Source organism: Bos taurus, chromosome 28, assembly GCF_002263795.3.
Source record: "Bos taurus isolate L1 Dominette 01449 registration number 42190680 breed Hereford chromosome 28, ARS-UCD2.0, whole genome shotgun sequence".
Lineage (NCBI taxonomy): Eukaryota > Metazoa > Chordata > Mammalia > Artiodactyla > Bovidae > Bos > Bos taurus.
Genome location: NC_037355.1, coordinates 44,137,868 through 44,158,057, shown reverse-complemented (window position 1 = coordinate 44,158,057; position 20,190 = coordinate 44,137,868). Strand labels below are relative to the sequence as shown.

Here is a 20,190-nt window from a genome sequence, read left to right as displayed (position 1 = left end):
GAGGAAACCTGCTCTCCTAGCACAAAGACACGTGAAGTGTATAATCTCTCATCCTCTTCTTCTATCTAGTGCCCAGGCTCTAAGTTAGGGCTCCCATTTATTTAGGGAAGACTTCTGGTCATGTCAGGCATTTGCTTCCTCTGGGAGTCTCTACCCACCTATGAAAGGCACAAACAGGTTTCTTCTCTAATAGACCCTAAACCCATGGCCCCACCAAGGCTAATCAAAATATGGTTTTAAAAAATAGTAACACTGTGAAACATTTATTTTTGTTTGCAGAATTAAGCATGATTTTAAAACCAGTACAGAAAAATATTAAGTATGCTGGGCAAGAGGTGAGCAAGTTGTTTCAGTATTTGTTTTCTATAATTCAGTTAAGGAGCACAGAAGAAAGCATCATTAACTCAAGGATGTAGCTGAAAGATACCCTGTACACTCTACTGGCCTCCAAAGGCATTCAAGGGATCATCAAATATGTTGGAAACCTTCTGTCCAGATCTCGATTCAGTCACTTTCTGTGAAGATCGACTTTTTGATTTGGTTGTCTTAGTCTGGATACCAGAGGAGAAGATATCATCTTTAAAAATGGGGAAAAAAAAAGAAAGAAAGAGTCACAGAATAGACAAGAAAATGTGTGCTTTTAAGACGTATCTACACAAACCAGCAAAGACTCAAGTCTGATAATAGCACAGGATACCTAAAACCACTAAGAGGAGGTTAAGCCTCTAAGACTCCAGTCGGTCCTGACTCTGCTACTAACCAAGTTTTCTGATCACATACAAGTTATAGTTTCTGTCTGAGTATAATTTTCTCAGCTACAAAGCCGTGTGTGCACATGCAGGAGAGGAAACGCAGGAGGATAAGTTAATCTCCAGTCCAGCCCATGACTTTACCATCTGTGTTATTATACTTATTTCTACTCTACATTCTTTTGCCTTTGGGTTTTAAAAGGAAAAGGCACTAAAAATAAGCAAAGGGAAAAATCCAATCTCAGTCTTTCAGAATAAACACATCAATTTGCAGGATCTCAATGCCAAAACGCAGTCTAATGCCTACTTTGGATGACTGGCAGGGGGCACAGTAAGATGAAAGTTAAATTAGACTTCACAGTCAAGCTCCAGGCTCTTCACCACTAGGATATTTATCAAATTTCTCGACATCCATCATAACAAAACATGGTTTCAACAAAATGACTAGTCGATTTACTTATCCACCGTCAGTCTATCCCAGAAATATAGAGCAGGTCAAAGGAAACCGACTAGGGAATGTCTTTCAGGAAAGGGTCAAGACAAAGACAGCGAGAGAAATATCAAGTCACTGAACGGTGATGACTCTCTCTGTCATGTACAGAAAACCAAACTTACCTGTATCATCGTCAAATATAGACTTAGCTTCCACTTTCTTTTTGGACTTTTCTTTTGGTTTTACAGTTAGGTCAGCAAAGATATCAATGTTGTCATCGAACAAGTTGGAGTCAAATGTTCTTTCCTTCTCTCTTGTTTTTTGTGAGGGTTTATTTGCTTCTGTAGCAAATATATCATCCTTGTAAGCCAAAAAACAACCAAAACAATTTTTAATCAAGGTTTTTTTTTCTTTACTACATACATTCATTTCAACAAATTAAAGAAATGCCGACTGCCACGGTGTTCTGTGACAACCACATTAGCTGCTCCTCTGTCTGGAGAGCACTACCCAAAATCTCTGCCTGGCAAAGTCCTTTTCATTCTTCCAGGTCCCAGCTAAAACACAAGCTGCACAGAGAGCCCTTCTCTACCAGTGCTACCTGAAGAAGCACCTCGCACACCAATCTACCACTCTGCCCCACTGCCCTGGGTTGTTTCAGGCACTTAACATTACCTGGAAACGTTACTGCCCTGTCTGATCCAGTTCCCCTCCCTGAGAGCTCTGGGGAACAGAGCATGGGTCCTGGTTCACCTTGTGTATCCAGTATCCAGATTCTCAATAAACATCTGCCTAATGACATGCAGTATCCAGACGCTCAATAAACATCTGCCTAACGACATCCAGTATCCAGATGCTCAATAAACATCTCCTGAAGAGTATCACCCAAGGCCTTGCTGTCTGTGTTAAATCATCAGCTCCTGCCATGGCCCGTTTCCCCAAGAACCAGAGATTAAACATCCAAGCTGTAAAGATATCACTTTATATATGCTGACTGCAGCAACATCTATATAAAAATGATAAAAATCAAGACCTGTGTCAATGGTAATGGCCAAGAACAAAACAGAAAATCACTTCTGAATAAGTTTCAGAGTTATTTAATAAGAGAAAGAAAGTGAAAGTCACTCAGTCGTGTCGGAGTCTTTGCGACCCCATGGACTATACAGTCCACAGACTTCTTTAGGCCAGAATACTGGAGTGGATAGCCTTTGCCTTCTCCAGGGATCTTCCTAACCCAGGGATCAAATCCAGGTCTCCCACATTGCAGGTGGACTCTTCACTGTCTAAGCCACCAGGGAAGCCCTAATAAGATAACCTAATAAGAGAACCTAAGTATAATTAGTACGAAAACTTAAGTATAATTACTAAGCAAGCAGATACTGAGCAGCCACAAAACAGCTTTAATGTAATCTCTGGTTCGAATGAGCCAATCAGATATCTTCCTTAACAAAGAACCAGGCACAAAGATGTATTTTTATGTCCTATTACCTCAAATATATCTTGTGCTTTTGAGATAATATCCTGTTGACTGTTGGATTTTGACCCATTCTTCTTGCCTCTCTGGTCTGTAAACAGATCGTCCTCATCTTCCAGGAAAGGGAAAGGATTTGTTTTCTTTGCTGGTTTTGGTTTAATGGACTGAAAGAGATCATCATCACTGCCTGTCTCACCGAGAGCAGGGAACATGGGGCTTCTGTCTTTACTTCCCTCTGCCAGGTTGGCCAGGCTGCTGGCTGCCTTCACCTTGGCTTTTCTTCCTGCGGACTGAGATGCAATGCCCTTGGAAAAGATATCTCCAGAATCAAACAGATCATCCTCAAGAGGTTGACCCACAGATTTCACAAATGGGCCTCTGTTCATTCCAGGCACAGGACCACCTGCCCATGTTGGAGTGGCAGCTGCCACTGCTTCTTCTGCTCCACCAGCTGCCCTCAGCGGTGGCTGACGACCATCTGGTGATGTGGCACCATCTGTCAACTGTGCCACAAATCCCCTGGGGGAACCCACATCCTCGGCCTCAGTGGACTCCTGGGCAGCCAGGTGTCGAGCTGCGCGCGTCTGCGGTCTGCGCTTCCCTCTCACTTTGACCCGGGTCTGCAATGGCAAGAACCACATGTTGATCTGATGGTTTTTTAAAAGGTGCTCCAAGCTAACATAGCAAATAACCAACATCTCAAAATACTGTAAGGTTGTCTGGTCTGTTTCAATTAAGATACTATGTAACATACAGACAAGGTTATTTGTTAAAGATTTCCAAAGGCATTTCATAGCTCCTACTACTCCAAGACTAAGTCATTCTTAACCCTTTAGTATCCCCCATTTTTGAGTCTTTTGAGGACAATTTTTGTTCAGTTTGATAAGGCTTCCCTTACCTAGAGGCCACACCACTCTGTGTCCCACAGTGCTCCCTGGGCCCTACTCTGCCCTAGTTTAAACGCAGGTATCTTTCAAAACAGGAAAGAATCGGGGGGATTCTGGCACTAAGCTTTCTCAGAGGGCTAATGAAAAATCAGGCTCCAGAAACAGGGAACTAAGACAATGAAGAAAGAGAGGGGCTCTTTCCTTCCAGTCAACAAACACTAAATCCAAATTTAAATATTTCACATAAAAAAAAAAAAATGTGGCCTGGGAATCAGAACTTTCAATATATGCATCACTTATTAGTAATCACAAAATATGCATCACTTATTAGTAACAACCCAGTATTTATAATACTTTTCCAAAATACACTGTCAAGTAGTTTTAAAAAGGCACATGCTACTTTAGGCAAAGTACTCAATGGTGTTTGCCTATTTCAAGGAAATTTCCTAAATTATTTCAAGAAGTAGTCCATTTAAACTTAACAGGAACAACAAAAAAGCTAACAGAAATATAACAAAACGAGGGATGTTTTATTTTTTTGTAAGGAAAACAGTTTTGAAAATACTTAAAATGCATGTATTTGCAGGGTCATCCTATGTACTACTGCTTACTCAAAGTACAGCTAAGACTTCTTAGAGAAGGAAGACTGGATAGAAAAAAAAGAGAACAAACTAAAATAAAAGTAAACCCCCAAAGAGGTCACGGTCCATGCAGCACAAGTCCACAGTCTTGCGCAACAGTGTGACATGGGATAACTGCCATGGGATCTCAGAGAGGGAGCCCAGGACAAGGAGCAGGAGGGGAAATATGCCAGAAGCTGTGACGTCTGTGCAGAGTTGCCAATGAGGAAAGAGCACTGCTGACTCAGAAGGTGGCATGAAGGGATGGCAGCATCGCACTGGGGCATGTGTGTTCAGGGAATGGTGCCTGAGGACTCGATTTAGACTGACGGTGTGAGGGGACTGGTGGGAGCTGGAAGCTTCAGTTAGCACAGACTGTAAATGGCTTTAATACTAAACCACGGAGCTTGAACATTCTCTTTTGAGCAGTAAGGAGACAGCAGAGGAAGTACATGGTGAGGATATGATCCGCTCAGTGTCTAGAAGGTCTCCAGGGAGCAGCCAGAAGCTGGTGAGCCAGCCACTGAGTTAGAACATAAACATAACAAACATGGGTGGTGGAAGGGTGGACACAGAACTAGGGAGGTGGAAGGAAGGCGAGGAGGCTGAAGGAAAGAAGAGGTGCCTCCTTCAAATGAGGAATCGCGGTCAGCGGATCCTGTGTTACCGATGAATTCAGAAGAAACATGCAAATTGTTCTGGTTTGTTTTTCTTTTAAAAAAAAAAAAAAAAAAAGGGCAGGCAGGCAAGCAAAGAAGGCTTCAGTACCTTGTTCGCACAGTGTAAGGTATCTGCCTGAGCTGGAAGGTCAAAGCTCACACCAGCCTCCCCACTCCCAGGAGGAGTGGGCACACGGTCCAGACTCTGCATCCTCCCAGGTTCCGACGAAGGAGCACCAGATTCTGGCAAAACAGACTTCATTCCAGAGATCTGGGGAGCTGCTGGAGGCAGCAAGGCTGCTGGGTTGATCGCTAAATTTGCCTAAAAAAACGAAAGGAAGCTGACTCTGTATTGTTTTCTTAAACACAACAGTCAATTATTGTTACTGTGACACATGAGGAAAGACTTGGTGTACATGATGTATATAATATGAGAGGAGAAAGAGAAAGGCAGGGAAATCTCCTGATCCACTCTGAGCTGAGATGGAGGGCTATCACCTGTGCCCATCAAAGGGCCCAAGAAGAGGTGTTACAGACCCAGCACACAGGAAGCAACGACTAGAGGGTGGGGAAGGGATGAGAAGACACCGGCAGCAGCTGACAAAAAGGAAAACCCAAAAAAGTGGATAGATGCCACAAGGCAGGCAATGAAGATTCCAGACATGTTATAATTACTTGTATTTTCCAGATCCGAGGGGATGGCTCTTTGGTTTTAAGTGGAGCGGGACCTGGTGAGTCCTGCGTGAAATTACATTCAGTTAAAAATCCACTGGGGAAAAGAGAAGTGTCTCTTGGATCACATTTATATCTGAAAATAAATTTGTGATGGAACAAAGCTATCGGTTTCTGTAATTCTACAATGGAAAAAGCATTTGAATCTTTCCTGGACTCTCAGAACATTTCACGAACATTACTTCATTTGTGCTTCCTTATCCGTTGAGTTAGGGGAAGGCTGTTAAGACCATACATGGAGTAAAGGAGAGACAGATCATGAATAAGATTCGTAAGAATTATAGTGTTTAGAGCACCAGCTGGAAACATTATCACGCTGGTTATCTCACACAGTAAATATTAGCGCACACAGAAATTCACCCACAGCTTAATGCACTAGTTCTAGAAGCAAAAAAGAAGCTGAGACTTGAGTTACTGGAGATGTGCGAGTCCTGGAGCTTCATTTCCACAGCTCAGATCACCGAGGCCTCAGTGAGGTATCCCAGGACAGCTGTGAGCCAGGGCCGGGACACACTGTCGAGTCCTGGTCTGCTCTCAGAAGGAGCGCCTCAGAGAAGACTGCTGAGGAGGCCGGACAGCAGCAAGCTCAGAAGAGCCACAGAGAGGGAATCAAGAAACTGGATGCAATTGATACTTAATTCAAATGAAGTCCTACTCCAAGGTAGCCCAAAGGCAGAAATGAGGTTCCAGGGGAAGAAAACGTTCATTTTATCTTCACTCTACCTTGGAATCGAGTCTGCAGGCACTCCAAAAATAATAATGGTCAGTGTAGATTCATGGAAAGACCGTGCAGTGAGGAGAGGAGAGAGAAGCAAGGGCTGGGGAAGCAGTAAGCAAAGAAGCAGTCCCAGTCGCTATTTCTTCCTTCATAAAGAGAACTCTGAACGACCCTGGGGCGGCATGGTGGAGTTCATCTGTGTTATAAGGCAAACAGGAGACGCAAGTCCTTAAAGAGATCAGTTCTAACCTGAGGTGTTTCCGATTTCCATACGTCTTTTTCTTTGATACCCTGAGTGGACTCAGGATGTTTCTGGTTCTTGACAGAGGAAATAGAGTTGTCTTTTTTCACTACCTTCTTCTTTTCTGGGATCTTCAAAAACAAAGAACACCCAAAGTCTGTCAAGTATCATAAGACATTAAGGAAAAGTCATAATGCAAAAAAAAAAAAAAAAAGGCTTCTGAGTTTAAAGTCATTTCTCAAGGGTTGAACAAACAAATACAAGGGCAGCATTTCAGAAATAGCTTTCTGAAGACTGACTTTGCCGGCATCCTCTCTATGGTAAAGAGAAAACAGAGTCCTTAGAAAAGCTACTGCAGAAGCAGGGGCGGGGCGGGGGTGCGGGAAATGACAACACAGATGAACATTCAGATTTGTAACTTTGCGCCTGAAAGGCATGAGTGCTCAGCCATCCTATCACATGCAGTGGTCTTTCAATGAACAACTTTAGAACCACCCAAGATTTGTAACACAGTGAGAAAACCTGGTTAGTTATTGCTTTAATGCTAGTTAACTAGGAAACATAGGATGGGGACAACATGAACGCCCTCATCGGCACATCATTTGCTGTTCATTTACTTATGAGCATTTTCCTTAACTGTACAATTGGATAATTCATTTCCTTTCCCAGAAGTTTCCCCACATGCCATAGTATTGAGAACAAAAGGCTGGTACCAAAGGCTGCGACTTGGCAGAGCTGAAAAGATCATCGTCTTCATCATCTCCAAACAGGCTCCCAACACTGGGCTCTAACAACTAGAACAGACAAAACTCAAATTCAACATCCAAAACAAAACCAGTTCAGAGAGTCAGGTGAGCGGCAGAAGTGCTAGTTAATACAGTAACAAAGCTATGTTGTGCAGAACCACTTGGAACTGACCCTGGATTTTTTGGTGCCAGAGAAAAGGTCAACATCTGGGTCGTTGTCCTTTTGGAGCTTGTGACTAAAAAGGAGCTCTTCATCCTGAAAGACACCTGTGCTCTTGGGGCGGGTACCAGGATCAGGACTCTAGGAAAGAGGGAAGGTCATGTCCAGACTCCCAGCGATTTATCCAAGGAAATCACACAGATATAAAGATTAGACAACAAAGATGTCCCCTGTGGCTCTGTTTATAGTGTCCAAAGGTTGGACACAAGCTGAGTGTCCATCACAAAGGGAATGACACATGCACAGAATGGAATACTCAGGAGATACCAGCCACAGTGGAGAATGTATTTATAAAAACAGATAAAACATACATGATCTGGGAAGATGATCTTTCAACCTTTGTGTGGTATCTGAATTGTTATTTAACATCAATCTTTAGTTCTAGTTCTATACTGAGGAACATTTTAGGAATGAAAATACAAAATTAAACAAGTTCTTTCTATCTCATTCCCAGAGGGAAGAAGAGACGGCAGGTGACTTAATAGCAGAAACTCACAGGTGGTCAAGCACATTTACCTAACTTCTGCTTACCAGCACCTTAGGCCAAATACCGGGCACAGGCGGATGCGCCAACCTTCCACTTTGTCCATCCTCATTCCACCTCATTACCTTCAGATTCCAAACAAGTTCTTTCTGTTTGCTAGGGTATCTGACATTTGCAAATTACTACTCACATTACTTGGTTTGATACTATAATGCCCCAGACTTCACATTCTAAAATTCTTCCCTTCATTCTTTAGTATCACAAACACAGATAGAAACAAACACACACACTCATTTCTGACAAAATGTGTCTCATTAAAATTAACTAATGATTGATTACACATAAAAGTTAGTGTAACACAGCAACTAAGATTAAAAGTTTTATATCCGAAATCTACATACAAAAGCATATACAGTAAGAGAAGGGAAGAAAATACAGCAAATTATTACATTTACTGTGTGTAGCTCTCATTTATAAGCAAGGCTATCCTACTAGTGTAATAAAAAAATCATAGAACATTTGTTGTTGGACTATATCCTCAGTTTGATTTACAGAAAGTACTGGCAATCTACGGCCCAGAGCTGGTTTTTTTTTTTTAACACCTCTGTTGAGATAAAATTCACCTAAGTGTGTAATTCAATGGTTTATATTCACAGGGTTGTCCAAATACCATTCCGATCTAAGTTTAGCAAATCCTCACCATCCGAGAAAGAACCTCCACACCTGCCAGCTGTCACTCTCCACTTCTGTCCACTTCTTTCCCCAGACGCTGGAGCCACTCATCTAATACTTTCTATCACCATGGATTTGCCTATTCAGGACATTTCACATAAATGAATTCATATAATAACGTGGTTTTTTTGCCCCTGGCTTGTTTCATTCAACACGCTTCCGAGGTTCATCTGTGTTGTAGCATGCGTTAATAATTTACTCTCTTTATTGCCAGAGAATATTCTCTCGAATAGCTATACACATTTTGTCTATCCATTCATCAGCTGGTGGACATCTGAGCTGTTTCCATCTTTTGGCTATTATGAATAATACCTGTTAGGAACACTGCCTTCGAGTTTCTGCATGAACGTGTGTTTCCACTTCTCTTGGATACACACCTAGGTGTGGGACTGCTGGGTCACGTGGTAACCTTGCTGTTTAATAATACCTGTTAGGAACATCACCTTCGAGTTTCTGCATGAGCGTGTGTTTCCACTTCTCTTGGATACACACCTAGGTGTGGGACTGCTGGGTCACACGGTAACCTTGCTGTTTAATAATACCTGTTAGGAACATTGCCTTCGAGTCTCTGCATGAGCGTGTGTTTCCACTTCTCTTGGATACACACCTAGGTGTGGGACTGCTGGGTCACATGGTAACCTTGCTGTTTAATAATACCTGTTAGGAACATTGCCTTCGAGTCTCTGCATGAGCGTGTGTTTCCACTTCTCTTGGATACACACCTAGGTGTGGGACTGCTGGGTCACGTGGTAACCTTGCTGTTTGAGAGTCTGAGGAAGCCCCAAACTGCCGTCTGAAGTGGCAGCGCCACTTCACCCCCCACCAGCAGTGAAGGAGGGCACCCGCTTCCCCACCTCCTCACCAGCAGTGAAGGAGGGCACCGGCTTCTCCACCTCCTCACCAGCAGTGAAGGAGGGCACCGGCTTCTCCACCTCCTCACCAGCAGGTGGCCGCCATCAGAGCAGTCAACAACAGTGACGCCAGAACGTGAAGAAACCGGAACCCTCCATGATCCAGCAACTCACATCACAGAACTGACAGTGAGATGAGACACTCTTGTCCTTCTGAATGCCTGAACCTTCACAGCTTTGGCTCACCTTTCCTACTTCTTTTCTCAGAGCTTGGAAGCTGCTTTGATCTTCCGTTTTATCCTCTTCCTCATCAAATAAGCTAAGAACCGTTTTGGTTCTACTTTTAGTTCCTTTGTCCAATGGGGATGATGAAGAAAATAAATCAGAGTTCTTGGCTGTTTCCTGAGTAGGTACATTCAAAGATCCTTCCTGAAAATGGAAATAGTAAGGTTAAGGGAAAAAAGTGAGTAACATCTGGAAACACAAATACTATTGTGGGGCCTACCAAGCTCCTCACTAATTCAGTTACTAACATATCTGTTTCAGGGCACGACAGCTAATCACACTTATCCTAGGTGACAAAACACTCCAGCCAATTCTTGATCAGTCACTCTAATGGAAGGTCTAGAACAGGTAATTCGTAATCAAAGATGATTTTTCCAATTAAAGATGATTTTTTTTTCCCCAAAAAAAGATGATTTTTTATACGTACAGTTTAAAACCTGTATGTATAACTCCATCCAACCAAGATACATTATGTATCAGTTATAACCCTGAGTCACACAGCTTGCTCATGAGCTAGAAATAACTTCAAAGTCACAGATAGAACACAAAAGCCAATCACTACGAATGGATTATATATTCTCTACTAACTAACTAACACATAACTCCAAGGGAGGAATCTAACTGATAGAACTGGACACTTAAATTGTAGAAGCCTTTTCTATACTCTGCAACTAGAAGAATCTCTAAAATAATCGTAAAATGCAGCATTCATTCATTCAACAAGCACCACGTTTCAGGCAAGATACCATTGATTAGGATAACTACTGTTCCTGTATGAACTGCCAAGAAAAAAAAAGGAACAACTTCTAATTAAACATGCCATCAATTGTGAGGTGCATCCTAATTTCACAATGGTTAAACCGCGAAGAAAATAAGCTTCTTTAAATAAAATATGTGAGTTTGAATGTGGATACTTGGTGCAAGGTAACGCACTAAGCACTCTCACAGATATCATGGATAGCAAAACGAACGTGGCCCCAACCCTCAAGGGGCTTATCTTCAAGCAAGGGAGGCAGCAGTGCAACCCGCAGCTGGAATCCAGGGAGAAAGCGGCCGCAGCACCACAGGAAAGGCCCACGAGGAGGTGATGAGAAGAGAAAGTCACACAACGACGCAGATACAGAGAAAACATCTGCATCACTGTAGCCCCACGGAGCCTCAACAGCAAAAGTGTTTGTGACATTTCTTCACGTAGGCGCTAGAAGAGAGCCGATCACACACAGTAGAGAAAAGTTACCAGTGAGAGAAAGGCAGAGACTGAACGAACTGCCGATTCCCAGATGCAGCCAGCAGTCTTATTCACAGGCCTCCTATAGGAGAGGACAGACATCCCAGGAGAAGAAAGTTAATGCAGAAGAAACAATTCACTCCACTCTGTAATTCACAGGCAATAGCATCAAAGACTGGTAAATGAAAATGGAAATCTTCTTACAAGTTGTCACAGTGAATGTGATATCCTGGAGAAAAAGGGGGTGTATCAGGTTAAAAACTAAAGAAATCTGAATAAAGTATGAATTTTAGTTAATATTTTTTTTTTAAAGCTGTCACTATGATTCAAGTACAAGTGGAAACTAAAAGAAACCAAAGGGAAACAGACTCCAGAGAACAGAGTAAGTCAAAAAGGACAGATGTGCAGGGAGAAACCAAAAGGAAAAAGGAGCTGAGACAGAGAAAGGCAAAACACTGACAGTAACATAACCCGGGAAACGCGCGTCACGGCGTGCACACACGCGTGTCACGGCGTGCACACGCGCCTAGAAAAGAGAGCAAAGGCGCGAGCAGCGCTGGAGACCTCCGGGAACAGTGAGAGCAGGTATTGTCTTCTTCATGCTTTTCAGTGTTCTCAAAAGTTTCAACAACTGAGTCATCATTTTCTGTGGTAGAAAAATGTAAGGGTAAGTGCGTACATGTATAGGTTTTACAAGAACATCTGAGAGACAAAAATAACAGATGATACAAGAAAAAAAGAGTCCACCTTTCCTGACTCCTCGACCGCAGGAGTTCTCCCAAGTTCTGAGGTCCCCTTGGCGCTCCCAGCCTTCTTAGCTGCAGGTTTCACTCCAGACTGAGCCGCCTTTTCTTCCTCATCGCTGAACAGCAAAGGCGGTACTTCAGGGACAGTCTCTTTTTTCTATCAAAAGAGGAGTAAATGACATCCTCAAAAACAAACAAAAGGAAAGGGGCTTCCCTGCTGGCCCAGTGGTTAAGACACGGCGCCTCCACTGCAGGGGGCACGGGCTCGATCCCTGGTCAGGGACCCAAGATTCTGCATGGCTCACGGTATGGCTAAAGACAGAGAGCAAAGTGTGCCTGACAAGCATGGCAATGTATAGAGGAAGACAAACGTGTGCTCCTCTTCAGGGTTACTAGCTAAACATTGGGGTCAGCAGAGACAGGACAGGAGAGGAAAGGGGCACGAACAGGGAGGAGCAGTAACTACCACTGTCTCAGACCTGCCGGCAGTTTCTGCCCTGAGTCTGTGGTTGACTCCTGTGTCGTTAACCCCTCGTGGACGCCGTCAAGCAGCCTGTAACCTCTGCCACCAGACACTCAGCAGCCTCTCCTCTCTGCCCCACTCCCTCCCTGCACATTTCAGCTGTATGTCATCACCCAGAGCTGACCTGCTAAAAGAAAACACCTACCAGATTACTTCGTCTCCCATCCCAAACGTGCACAAGTTTGTATTAACTGTGGAAATGGCAATCCACTCCAGGACTATTGCCTGGAAAATCCCATGGACAGAGGAGCCTGGTCAGCTACAGTCCATGGGGTCACGAAGGGTCGGACACAACTGAGCAACTTCACACATAATCAACAGGCCCCGCTTTAAACCCGCATCTACCTGTGCCTCCTCAACCCTCACGCTTCCTGACACCTACCGTAAACTTCCACTCTTCCACACCGGATCCCCACTGTCCAGAGAAGCCAATCCTCCATCGTCCTAGCAAGGCTCAGCTCGGGTGTCACCCACAAAGATCTTCCCATTCCCTTTGGTAAGTTACAGCTGCTTCGTTGCTAAGAATATTTATATCTATGCCTGGCCTTTACTGCCTTCTTAACTTACACTGATAGCTGTCATGCATCTTTATCCATTCATTTCAAAGGATCAAGCAGTATATTTCTCTAGCCAGTCACAGCATTTTATACCAAGTAAGGGCTCAGCACAAGCTCGGCACAAACACGACCATAATGCCACCATCCTCTCACCCCTCAATACTCCTTTTGATGTAATTAACGTGAAGACTTGCTAATTCTTCAGCTCAAGTGATCATGGTGTAATGCCGTTTATATGTGATTGCTGAAAGCTATTTAGACTGGACAGGCACTAATGGAGTTTTCCTATCACACACCATTACCAGTGTTTGAAAAACTTTAATGTTGATTTAAAAAAACACAGAATTTACCATCTTAATCATTTCTAAGTGGAGAGTTCAGCACTATTAAGTACATCCACATTATTATAAAACCAACCTCCAGAACTTTTTCATCTTGCAAAGCTCTCTACCCATTAAACAACTCCCCATTCCCCTCTCCAGCACACTCCAGGCCCTGGTAACCACTGTCCTACTGTTTCCATGGATCTGACTGCCCTAAGCACTCACGCAAGAACGATGACACAGCATTTGTCGTTCCATGGATCTGACTGCCCTAAGCACTCACGCAAGAACGATCACACGGCATTGTCCTTTTGTGACTGCTTTATTTCACTCAGCACTATGTCCTCAAGCTTCATCCGTGCTGTAGCCTGTCAGAATTTCCTTCCTTTTTTACTTGTTTACTATTAATAATAATAGTGAATAATTACAATCCAGGACCAAACTGTTAGTTCTTGAAACCTGCTCCTGTAAGGGATAACCTGTCCATTAACTGGCCTGCTCTGATGCTCGCGGAATTCCATGCTCCTGGACTAAGCCCAGCAGCTCCCCCCGGAAGGGAGCAACCGTGCTGCTCCCTGGTCTCCCTGAGACTCGGATGCCTACAACTCGCACTGAAGGGGCTGTGTGATGCTTTCTCCAGGCTTTGCACGTGTACTTCACCTGTAAAACACCATTATCAGGAGATCTCTAAAGTCAGGCAAAGGAGTTTTTCCACAAGATTCAGGCTCCAAGGTTAGGTTTTAGGACCTCATTGAGGGGACCATCAGTATTCACATAACATCATCTCAAGGATACTTCATGGGCTAAGAGGTTAGGAATACCGTTGTTGCAGGAGGAACAGATGTGGGAGGAGAGCCGAACAGAGAGCTTCCGCTGTCAGCATCATCTTCAAACAGAAGTGATGCTCTCTGGGCCTTCTTTTGGCTGTACAAACAAACAAAGAGTCCAACTGGAGGCAAATGTGATTTTAAAAATATAATATTCTTTCCAGGCCATACCTACAGGAACCCACATACCACCAAGTCAATCGTTGACCTTACACAGTTGCATTTCTATCCAAATGACAAACCTAAGTAACTTGGACAAAACTCCACATTCTTTAGGGTATCCCGGGGGGAAAAGAAAAACAAAAAAAGACAAATCATACTTAAACCCCTAACAAACTTAGGAAAAACAGTATTTTAAGGTTAAAAAAAAAAAAGGGAGAGCACTTCCCTGGCAGCCTAGTGGTTAAGACTCCATGCTTCCAATGCAGGGAGCATGGGTTCCATCCCTGGTTGGGAAATGAAGATCCCATAAGCCATGCAGAGATAAGCAGAAGAAATCAGGTAAGGATCTATGAAGAAAAACATTTCACAGTACCAAAGGAGAATACCGTGCAAGTGAAAACCAAAGACATTCTCGTTTGGACCATCACCAGGTGATGAACCATCAGCATGTCACTCCCAGAAACTGACATCTTGCACATCAAATACCTTCACCTGTTACCAGACACTGACGAAATGATTTCTTACATGGACTATCTCACCTGTCCTTGGCAATAGCAAACAGGTCATCCTCGTCATCCTCCTCAAACAGGCTGGTCTTTTTCACGGCCTTAACCTCCTGGTGGGTGGGCTCAGGGTCCCTAGGTTCTCCTTTAGATTTGTCAGATGTGGAGTTGGTCTGTGAGTCAGTAACATGCCACTGGTCCTTAGAAGATAAAATACATGTTAAAGTCCTCTGGCAACCCCGAGTAAGAAACCTGAAAAATAAAATACAATCCTGCTCATTAAGCTGAGCTGCATGCAAACCAAGTGCCACTTTGGAGGCGAGTCCACGTCCACGGCTCCCGTGAGCTCAAGTCCAGACAGCTAGGCCCGCGGAGCCCACACAGCTGCTGGCGTCTCCCTCCATCACTGCCTACCACACTCTCTCTCCCCCTGTGTTAGGATAAGGGTCTTCTCTACTTCAGAGAACAAAATTAATTATGAAGGGGAATGAGAAGGAACAAGAATGTTTAAAAAAAGTCAAGAACTCTCAACTTTAGAGGAGAATGATATTTGAATTACAATTTTTTTAAATTCCAAAGTAAGCTGGGGAAAAAAATGCATAAAAAGCTCATGCAGGGGATTTCCCTGAGATTTCCCTTAGCAGTGGCTAAGATTCCAGACTCCCAACACAGAGAGCCCAGGTTTGATCCCTGGTCAGGGAGCTAGCAGTGACACCCCACTCCAGTACTCTTGCCTGGAAAATCCCATGGACGCAGGAGCCTGGTAGGCTGCAGTCCATGGGGTCGCTCAGAGTCGGACACGACTGAGCAACTTCACTTTCACTTTTCACTTTCATGCACTGGAGAAGGAAACAGCAACCCACTCCAGTGTTCTTGCCTGGAGAATCCCAGGGATGGGGGAGCCTGGTGGGCTGCCACCCATAGGGTCGCACAGAGTTGGACACAACTGATGCAACTTAGCAGCAGCAGCAGCAGGGAGCTAGATCGCATGTGCCACAACTAAGAATCTGCAAGCTGTAACTAAAGATCCCACATGCTGCAAATAAGACCCGACTCAGCCAAATTAAAAGAAAAAAAAAAAAAAATTCACACAACATAAATAAGACACAATGAAATCTGCAGGTAATCCTTATTCACAAATTATTAATCATGGCCTTCAGAAAGTTATAGGCAAACCACCTGGCCTAATGCTCACCCCTTCAATAAGGATTCTGAGCACTTGCTTAAGTGATCCTTTGGTCTCTGGAGTTTAAGAGCTTTCAATCAAGTGGGTTTTTGATTGATCTTCGTTCTTACACTAAAGCCATTACCACAGACACTAACAATGCTATACATCAACACAGAGTTACTTTATCATTAAGTGAATTTATGATTGATTATCCTGTAATTACCTCAAGAACACTTAACACATGTTAAAACAGAGTAATGTATATGAATAAGAATTCTTTGATTCTCACAGTTTTACTTATCATTATACTTAGTCTTTTCCTACACTGCTAAATCTGAACAGCTGCTAAACTGTACTCTCCGCTGGCTCCAACAATATATACGCTCCAGACACCAGATGGCAATCCTGTGAAGACTTACAGACGAGGAGTGAAACCAGCATAAGCCACTCCTGCCTTGTCGAGCTACAGTCCTTGATCAGTGAAACACAGCGATCATTCAGCAACGTGAAATAAGCCCTAATTCATTTGGATAAGTATGTATTATAAATTTGAGGACCATACTCACTTTATGCCCAAGTATTTTGAAAAGATTAACCTTTAAGTTAATGTACTATAATAAATATCTTTCTTCAAGAATAGAATGACAATTTTGTGAATACAGTCTTTAGTAACCAAATTTCACTAGATCTACACTAAGGAGAAAAAGAAGATGTTTAGGACAGCCGTAACTCTTAAATCCATCAAACCAACCCCGACTCCCCATTAGGAGATAAATTTCCACCCACCTCCTCATCACTGCTGAACAGTAAGGCAGATGCTTTCTTTTTGGGAGGCTCAGAGGGCTTTGTTTTCTTTTGGCTCTGAGTCGGTAGAGACGATGTCTGCTTCTTAGCAGCTGGAGTATCAAAAAGATTATCCTAGAAAAAAAAAAGCGGGGGGTCAGAAGAGTATGACAGCTTTGAACACATAAAACAAAAAACTAGATATTCTCTTGTGTTAAATTATGAGAGAGTAAGTCTCCAGTGAAGTGAAACATATATATAACATCTTTGGGGGGAAAAATCATACAGTGCCAGTAGATGCCACTTCTCTCTTATTATAACCCTGCAGCAACCGCTTACCATATTCTCTAACTGTATTCAGTCATAGAAGTGAAACAGAATTCAAAGGCAGCACACTCGGGTGGGAGCACAAGGGTGAGTAACAAGACAAGGTCACAGAAACAGGAAGGAACTTGGCTCCGTCTGGGCCTCCTGTGGGGGCCTTCTATGCTCACTGGGAGGGCCCAAAGCCTACAGAAGGCGGGGAAACAGCACAGCCCCTGCAGCAGCCGGCAGCCTGCACCTTTCTTTCTATGAATTACAAACCAGAGCAATGAATAAAAAGAAAGAAATGGGAAGCTTTCTCTACTCTCTTACATTTATGAAAGACACATACCTGGGGAAGAGAGAACAAACCATCAAAGGGCCTGAGCCCAGGTTAGACAGAAAAACACTCTTAACAATATACCACAACAGGTGAATGGCCCTGAAGCGTTAAGCTCAGATAAAGGGAGCCCTTAAGGAAATCGTGCAAAGGCAGGAAAGGCCGTGAGAGTAATGACCTGGCCCTCGCTGGAGATGCCCGAGACAGAGTAACATTCACCACGCATTTACTGCGTGCCAGGTGCTGTGCCGTCACAATGACGCTGTGGACTGTTAAGCCAGAGGAGACTCGGCAAGGTTGTTATCAGTACTTGCCCAAAGTCCCTGATCTGCATGTGGGGACCTACGGTATGAACATGGGCCCTGATGACAGAGCCCGTGAGCTCAGCCTCCCCGTGATTCTGTGTAAGAGCAAAGGCTTGGCTTTTCTTCCCTCTCATTTCTTTCCCCCACTTTGCTCTCTCATCCAGGGTGGCGAAGAAAAGCAAAGCAGGGACATGGCTGTCTTCTCCCCTCTACTCCCACTTCATCTGAGACACTCTTGTAGATCACTGGGTTTCATCCCCTGAAACTATTCTTTAAAGGCAGATTATACAAGTGCAATCTACAAAGTCTTGCACAGAGCTGGGTCAAGAAATCTAAGGGCTGCCCACTGTGCAGCTGAGAACTTAAGAAAGGAATCACTGAGATAAACACCGAGATGTGTGTGTTACGTGTGCCTCAGACGGCTCGGCTGCCTTCCCGCCGCCCCTCAGACGGCTCGCCTGCCTTCCCGCCGCCCCTCAGACGGCTCGCCTGCCTTCCCGCCGCCCTGTTCTACTGTAAGAGCCTCTGGATGCACAGCCATGTTAGCAATGGTTTTCTACCAACTGAAAACTCGATTAGCTTGTGTTGCAGAAAGTGTTTACCTGTCCATCTTCATCATCAAAAAGCAAGACTGAGCTGCGGTGTTTGCTAGGCAGGACACTTGCATCTTTTGACTTACTCACACTTTGAGAAGAAAACAAATCCTGTTGGATCAAGATTAAAGCTCCTGGTTAATAAAATGTATCAGTTTCAAAGTATCAGATATAAAATACTGAAGTTTATGGCACAACAGATGCCATCCATCCAGGTCTCTCTTGTCAGAGAGGAAAGCGGGCTGTCACAGTCCTCGAGGAACACACACCAGACTCTGTCCTTGCTGTGTGCAGGTGAGAAGGAAGAGACCCACACCTGACTCCAGGCGGCCTCACAGGAGCCCAGAGGCTCCATTCTCCCACCTGGATGGCAAAGGACAGGGTGAACTTTGCCAATCAATTTCCTACCATGCTTAAAAAATAACTTCCTTTTTCTGTCCAGAGAATCAGAGAGATAAACACATGTAACAATGGAAATAGAAGCTAGATTCTCAAATTACTGGACCTGTGACACTGTTTAATGTAGTTATACCCCTTTTTCCTCTAATAAGAGTAGGATACCAGTCAGTTCAGTTCAGTCACTCAGTCATGTCCGACTCTTTGCGATCCCATGGACTGCAGAATGCCAGGCTTCCATGTCCATCACCAATTCCTGGAGCTTACTCAAACTCATGTCCATTGAGTCAGTGATGCCATCCAACCATCTCATCCTCTGTCATCCCCTTCTCCTCCTGCCCCCAATCCCTCCCAGCATCAGAGTCTTTTCCAATGAGTCAACTCTTCGCATGAGGTGGCCAAAGTACTGGAGTTTCAGCTTCAGCATCATTCCTTCCAAAGAAATCCCAGGACTGATCTCCTTTAGATGGACTGGTTGATCTCCTTGCAGTCCAAGGGACTCTCAAGAGTCTTCTCCAACACCGCAGTTCAAAAGCATCAATTCTTCGGCCCTCAGCTTTCTTTATAGTCCAACTCTCAGATGCATACATGACTACTGGAAAAACGGAGCTTTGACTAGATGGACCTTTGTTGACAAAGTAATGTCTCTACCAGACCACCTCACATGCCTCCTGAGAGTAGGAATATGATTTCTTCTAAATAAATATATATTCAGTTTTAACTTTAAAATCTTTTGTACTCTTGACATGACAGCTAGGAAATGTTGCAAACTAGACAAAGATCTGGTAGATTATGAAGAAACTTCCAAAATGCTGTAAAATGTCAGCCTACAATGCAAAGCAAGACCTGCAAACTGAGTTACATGAATCAGAAACATGAAATAGGACAACTATTCCCTCGGGAAGAAAATCTTCAATGTGTAAGAGTCAGGCAAGTAGGACAAGAACACAGTTTCAAAGACTCTCTCGATGAAATCGTTTTAATCATGGAATCAATGTTTACTCAGTGCAGTGCTAATGAGTTCATTAAGTGAAAAGAGCTACACTCAGCCCCGTGGTTTTTGCCTGGGCCCCAAAGAGCCCCATAGGTCTGTTTAGGTAGAAAGAGCCACACAGGAGGAGCACCAGCTTCCCATGCCTCTCCTGCCTTTTACACACTGGCAACAGTTCACTGAAAGAAAGGGCTCTGTTGCTTTAAAAAAAAAAAAAAAAAAAAACCACAAGCATCTAACCCAGAGTTCACAATTTCCTGAAATTACATGTAAATTTCTGCCATGTCCACATCTTTTTCTGTGAAGGAAGTCTATTACTTCCAGGGATACAGAGTGTGTGTGTCACTACATACGATACCCACTGTTCATACGATACCCTATTCCTCCTGAAAGACGAAGCTGTGTGTGTACTTCTGTTCTGGAAGAAGCACCTCATTACACTGCACATCAATTCACAGCCTGAAATTCGAGCATCCTGAGTTTTCCTCCTAGGAGATGCACTGGATTTAAACCCAACAGTGACAGGACTGTACGCACATTGCTTTCTAAATGCCATGTGTTCTCAAAACATTGTTTTCAAAGAAAGAACTAAAGTACTGACTGAGTCTTCT

The 20,190-nt window shown here is 43.7% G+C and overlaps 1 protein-coding gene across 1 annotated transcript in view; it reads right to left on the bottom strand.

Moving 5' to 3' along the window:
• Positions 1-238: 238 nt before the first annotated feature.
• Positions 239-20,190, bottom strand: part of WASHC2A (WASH complex subunit 2A) — a 44,933-nt gene continuing 24,981 nt past the window's right edge. Inside the window, 14 exon segments of the mRNA NM_001205767.2 lie at positions 239-577; positions 1,365-1,542; positions 2,671-3,276; positions 4,932-5,144; positions 5,498-5,560; positions 6,522-6,644; positions 7,227-7,307; positions 7,432-7,560; positions 9,793-9,975; positions 11,807-11,962; positions 14,030-14,132; positions 14,737-14,900; positions 16,655-16,786; positions 18,202-18,303. Coding sequence (NP_001192696.1) covers positions 438-577; positions 1,365-1,542; positions 2,671-3,276; positions 4,932-5,144; positions 5,498-5,560; positions 6,522-6,644; positions 7,227-7,307; positions 7,432-7,560; positions 9,793-9,975; positions 11,807-11,962; positions 14,030-14,132; positions 14,737-14,900; positions 16,655-16,786; positions 18,202-18,303 — 2,373 coding nt within the window. The 3' untranslated portion in view covers positions 239-437.